Source organism: Alosa pseudoharengus, unplaced genomic scaffold (assembly GCF_046254945.1).
Source record: "Alosa pseudoharengus isolate Yale_2024_CS ecotype anadromous, Long Island Sound unplaced genomic scaffold, YU_APseudo_1.1 YU_APseudo_1.1_scf_21, whole genome shotgun sequence".
NCBI classification, from domain to species: Eukaryota; Metazoa; Chordata; class Actinopteri; order Clupeiformes; family Clupeidae; genus Alosa; species Alosa pseudoharengus.
The window spans coordinates 14,037,580-14,043,415 of NW_027468674.1; the positions used below are offsets into that span (position 1 = coordinate 14,037,580).

The 5,836-nt window shown below is 41.1% G+C and overlaps 1 protein-coding gene across 1 annotated transcript; it reads left to right on the forward strand.

Annotated features, from left to right (window-relative positions):
* Positions 1 to 376: 376 nt before the first annotated feature.
* On the forward strand, positions 377 to 3,383 carry LOC143138437 (fish-egg lectin-like). Its single transcript, XM_076298906.1, has 5 exons — positions 377 to 503; positions 1,686 to 1,913; positions 2,638 to 2,843; positions 2,933 to 3,060; positions 3,198 to 3,383. Exons 1-5 carry the CDS (start codon positions 443 to 445, stop codon positions 3,340 to 3,342), a joined length of 768 nt encoding a protein of 255 aa, XP_076155021.1. The 5' UTR covers positions 377 to 442; the 3' UTR covers positions 3,343 to 3,383.
* Positions 3,384 to 5,836: the final 2,453 nt, after the last annotated feature.

Sequence of the window (5,836 nt, forward strand, 5' to 3'; positions counted from 1 at the left end):
AAGAAGTAGCCTAGGCAGGGTTTTGTTGAATATTCACTGATTTTATGCAAATATCACCAGTTAAACTGCTCACCATCTAAACTGGAACACCGGCGTCCCGGATACCCCAAAAAAAGAGTCACAAAAAATATAGCGTCCCACGTTGATTCTTGCCTTCCGATTTAAGTCAATAGCATCACTTCAGATGTCCTGTCCATATAGCAACTAACTATGTCCACGCCAACACCTCATCATCTCTGCCCCTCTTCAGTCGTCTGCCCTCTCCTTTCTTCTTTCCACCAAGCACGTACTGTTTTTAAACTTCTTCCTCCACAGGTGTCTCTCATCGCTCAATCAATACACGTTCCTACCCACGTGAGCAGGCAATCAATTACATCATTACGTTCATCACATATAAAAGACTGTCCATGAACATGTCTAGTTACCGCACAACAACTCAGCCATGTCTCTTCGCATCGCAACAATTCTCTTTGCCCTGCACTGCCTGTTGACTGCATGCAATGGTAAGTTAATTTCACTGTCTGTTGACTTCATCTGTGGGTAGGCCTACGTTAATCTGTTTCTCCGGGGTTTCCGCGGGTCATTAAAAAGCATGAAAAGTAATTAAATAGATTTTGTGAAAATTCATGCATGAAATGGCATGAAAAAGCATGAACTTCGATGTTCAGAGGCATTACAAATTATTAGGGCTGTAACCAGGCTTGGAATTTCACCATTTCAGGGGCAAGGCACTTGGTCTTCAGTTGGGCGAATTTGATGGGGGGCACAAAGGCCACATGTCCGGGCACCAAGGCCAAAGTTAACTATAGCCTACAGTAGTAGGCTATAAAAATGTTCAAAATTGTATTTAGCCTATTCACAGCAGTAGACCTGCACCACTGTATGAAACATTACAAAAACATGACATAGGCCTATAACAGAACTGTAAATCATCTGATCATCTAATATTTACAAATATCTATATTTAACATTTATTTTTATATCTGGCCTCTTATGAAATCATGTATTGAACAATTCAAGCACAGCTCAACTTTAAGAAACTCAAATAGCCTAGACGCATGCATAGCATTTTGTGATCATTAAGGCTACTTTAACAAACTCTTAGTCAGCAGCTGTATATCCTCTGATTTTAATATTTACCGACATCTAGGCGATATTTGTAACATTTATTTTGTATTTGGCCTGTTACGAAATCATGTAGAAAAATGTAAACACATTGTGAAACTTAAAGCACAAATTTGGAGACATGCATGTCGAAATTTGCTGCAAATTCAAAACCGGATTACTCTGGAACGGCTAACTGTACAGGGACTGCTTTAAACCTTCGTGTTCGGTAAGGTCTGCTGTTTATTTTGATAAATGGTTTGCCATGTTTTGAACGAAGGGTTCGTGAAGTATTATTTAATAAAATGTCTAGCCCCCCTCCCCCCCGAGGTCGAGGTTTGTATCGAACCTTGTCGCGACACCGGATGCAATGCAACGTGCTGTGAGGTTTATCTGCAGTTGGACATGGGCATGAAATTAGTTTAAAGTGGCATGAAAAAGCATGAAATGAGATTTGCTGATGCCTGCAGAAACCCTGTTCTCAATCCCGTGCGCCTTGTCAAAATTTCCCTGTTGTGCCCACCTGACTCGCCTCCACCTGACTACCCACACTTAACCGTTTTTATTTTGTTTTCTTGCAGCATATACTTGTGAAGTTATCCCTGGTAGCCTAGTGCAGATTGACGTAGGTAATGGACAGGTGATGGGAGTGAACAAAGAAGACAATATCTTCACACTGTATGAATCGACATGGACACAAATCAATGGCAAACTGAAACACGTCACCGTGGGCCAAGCAGGAATCTGGGGAGTCAACAGTGCAAACAACATCTTCAAACTGGCTGCAGGTAGCTGGGTTCAAGTACCTGGTAAGATTTACTTCACCACTGATAATATTGTCACTGTATGTCCAAATCCATTCGTTTTCAGGAAATTGAAAAAACCTTGTCATTTTTAAATGATTCAACATTGTGTTGTCAAAGTTCGCATGATGACTCAACATATCCTATACTTACAAGTTTTTGTTATTTTAACAACATTTTTCCAAAATTACATTTAAATGGATTTACGAGGATTTTGACTTTGATGGGGGGGGGGGGTGGTATATGTGTTTGGGGGGAGGGTGTACATGTTTGTGTGTGTGTGGGGGGTAATGGAGCTAATGGTGGTGTGTGTGTGTGGGGGGGGTAATAGGGTGTGTGGGGGAGGGTGGTGTACCTGTGTGTGGGGAGGGGATTTGTTGTTGGTGTGGAGGAAAGGAGGTGTGTGGGTATGGTGTGCGTGTTTGGGAGGTATGGTGTGTAAGTGTGTGTGTGTGTGGGGGGGGGGGGGCGCGAGGTGTGTGAGAGGGGGGTTTCGGTGTAATGGTGTGTGTGAGCGAGGGGGGTGTACCTGTATATGTGGGTGGGGGGCAAGTGGCAAGAGAGAGAAACGCATATATAAATAAATACATAATAAATAAAATAAATAATGGAGTGGAATGGAAATTTCTACGTGAACCCAAACTTTTGACTGGTAGTGTACAATAGCATTGTTTGATGTGAAGTCTGGACTTCAAATCCCATACACCTGTGTTTTGTTATTATGGACCAGGGCTCTTGAAGCAGATTGATGCTGGTGGAGACCAGTTTGTTGCAGGATGCAATCATGATGATCTCCCCTTCTGTCTTACTGTCGGCTACATGGGAGCAAACGGTCCTGTAAGCTGGACCAGGTATCCTGGCAAATTAAAGTACTACAGCTGTGGCCCCTATAGCTGCTGGGGTATTAACAGTGAGGATCAAATCTTTATTAGAAAGGTAAGGCTGATCATTTTGGGGAATGATCACTAAGCAAAATGTAAAAAAATGAATAGATTTTTCTCAACCGCCTTCATTGGATCCTATAGGGGGTGGATTCCCTTCATTGTCAGGGAGTCGGTGACTGGCAGCGCATTGCAGGATCCTTGTCTATGATAGAGGTGGGAGGTGATGGCTCTGTCTATGGAGTGAATTCTGCAGGAAACGTCTTCCGCAGGTTTGTCTTTACGAGTTTGTCTGTATGGAGGGTCCTTTTTTAAGGCCACAAAGTATTTTTTTTATAATTCCACAATTATGTTAAATTATTTCCCCTCAACTCTAAAATATTTCGTCATCTGGTGAAATCCATTACAGGGATTCCACATCTCCCTGTAAACCTGAGGGTGACGAGTGGACCCAAATTAATATCCACAACGGTCAAGTGAAGCATGTGTCCTACGATATGGATCATCTCTGGATCATCCTGAAGGATGACACCATCTACAACTGCAAAGTCTGAGCACTGCTCTTCGACAGAGGCAGCCCTACAGCTTCATTACTTCATTCATTACTGCAGTGCTTAAACAGTAATACTCATGCTGTGCTTCTGTCAAATTATCCAGTTGATTTTTAAAAACACATCTATTGTGTAGATTGAAAACAGTGTGCACAGTCTAGAATATCCTGAAGTGGTGCTTCCTTTGGGTGGTTGTATGTTACGTTGTCTTTTCCAGCACTCTTTAAAAATAATCATAACGATGAATACTATCTGTCCTCTTGTGATTTTGGTGATCAATAAAGCATATCATACTAAAAATGACATTTCACTTCGAGCCATACCTCATAATGCATTATTGGAACATGGGAATACACAGTTGGCTCATACAGTGTACTGTAGGAGCCATATTAATATTTCAGTTTCAGTTAATACTGTATATATAATTAGTTATTCATTTTATTTCTCTTCAATAACATTTTGATTGAGAACAGTTTAATGCTTTTTGAGTATGTAAGCCCTCTATAGGTCATGGGGGCAAAATGATAATGGTGTGTCAAGCCAAGGCCATAGAAAGGTTCCGGTGCTTGCGCATAGGCTACTATCATTGACCGTGAACAGCGTGGGCCAGACTGAACAAACTCAACTCACGCAAACAATGGAGCCAACAGTGTACAATGTTTTGAGTTCTTTTTCATTTGTAAAGCAAATAATTTAATCAGTTTATTCTACGTTTCCCGGACAAAAAAACAGTCACGGAACATTCAACAATTGTCAATGAGACAAACAGACAAACATCTCAGTTTTGCCACTATACAGTAATGTGAATAAGAAAGACTGCACTGCTACAGTAAAGTGTTCTCCTTTGTTACACTAGTTTGGTTTTGTGATGTAGCTAAGCGGCTTATGGCCAAATATGTGACTCAGCTAATGTTATAGGCTATAGCCTACAATTTTCCCTCTTAAAGACAAGCTGGTGTAGCCTATTGGCCTACTATTAAAATGCATCGACAGTAGGCTACGTGTAGGCTGTCCCATGATTTCATGCACATAAGTGAAAAGTGCCTCGCACCTGTCAAGTTCGCACAGGGCCTTGCACCCCCTTGACAGCGGGAGAAGACAGTGGGAGAAAAAGTTAAAATAGTATGTGATACCTTATTTTTCCAGGTTTATGTTTCGGTCCTGGTGATTTTTTGTGAAATTCCGATGCATTTATTTGACTTTGCGCCGTTAAAGGGAATGACAGATGTCATTCTCATTGGTTTAAATGATGTTATGCCCCAAACACACCCATGACTGATTAAAAAACCTAGGAACACCTTGTTGCTCCATGCGCTCGATGTTTGATAACGAAAACCCTCCCAATGTGGACTGGACATCCTACTAAATTTGAATAAGCGTTTGACGAGTGACGATGCGCTTCTGATTGTCATGATGGGGCCCACAAACTTAAATGTAAACTTAACAAGTTAGATTGTCAACCAGATAAAACAATTCATCAAATATAAAGAAAATAACAAAAAAAGGAGAGAGTGAGAGAGAGAGAAAAGAAAGGCCAAAGAGAGCAAGGCCTCCTCCAGAAGAGTCAGCAGGCTGGGCGGAGCCTATAGCCAGTCAAAGACAAGAGGCAGAAAAGAAAAGAGAAAAGACAAAAAGTTGGAATTATCTGTGTTCTTCCCCTTATATCTAAAACAACATGTTAACATATAGACGGCATGCATCTGGAATCACCAGGGAACCTCTGTTATCTGAAAAATAACCCATGTTACAGAAACTTCATATGCATTAACTTTACTGTTCTGCAACTGACAATAGCCTACTGTATTTCTCGCATGGAGACTTTTAAAATGATATCAGACACGAGCAAATTATAATTTCTTCTTTGACAAATTGAGTTAGACTTCAGGTATTTTCCTGTGGTCCAGGAGAGGCTTGGGACTGAGTTAGGCCCTCAACAGGGTGACGAGAACCGAGACCAAATGGCAGCTGAAACCAAAGACTTTCTAGTTCACTGTATGTATAAACAGGGTTGCTGTTGATTACAAAAGCTTTTGTCAACATGTGACCTTTCCACTATATCCAAATTGCTAACCTTACATTGGCAAGAAACATTATAGGTGGGTTTGGCGTATAGGCACTGGACACACACTGATTTTCAAAGCTAACGGTTTTCCATGGAAAATGTTGGTGATATAAGTAAGGGATAATGCCCGACGAGGTGTCCATTATCTGAAATAAATGGACGACGCGGAGGCGTGAACGGTCCGACGCGAAGCGGAGGATTTATTTCTGATAATGGATGCATCGAAGGGCATTATCCCGTTTATACCATGGCCACTTAAGAAATAAATAAATATGAAATCAATTATTAACACTAAATGAATTTTAGGGCTAAAATCGTTCGTTTTTTCAGCTGTTTATCGCAACGCTGTGGAATGTTGATAAGTCACAGCTGAGCGGACTAACACAGGCGTTGTCAAGCAACGTCATAATAATTTTATAGGTGTAGTAAATCACT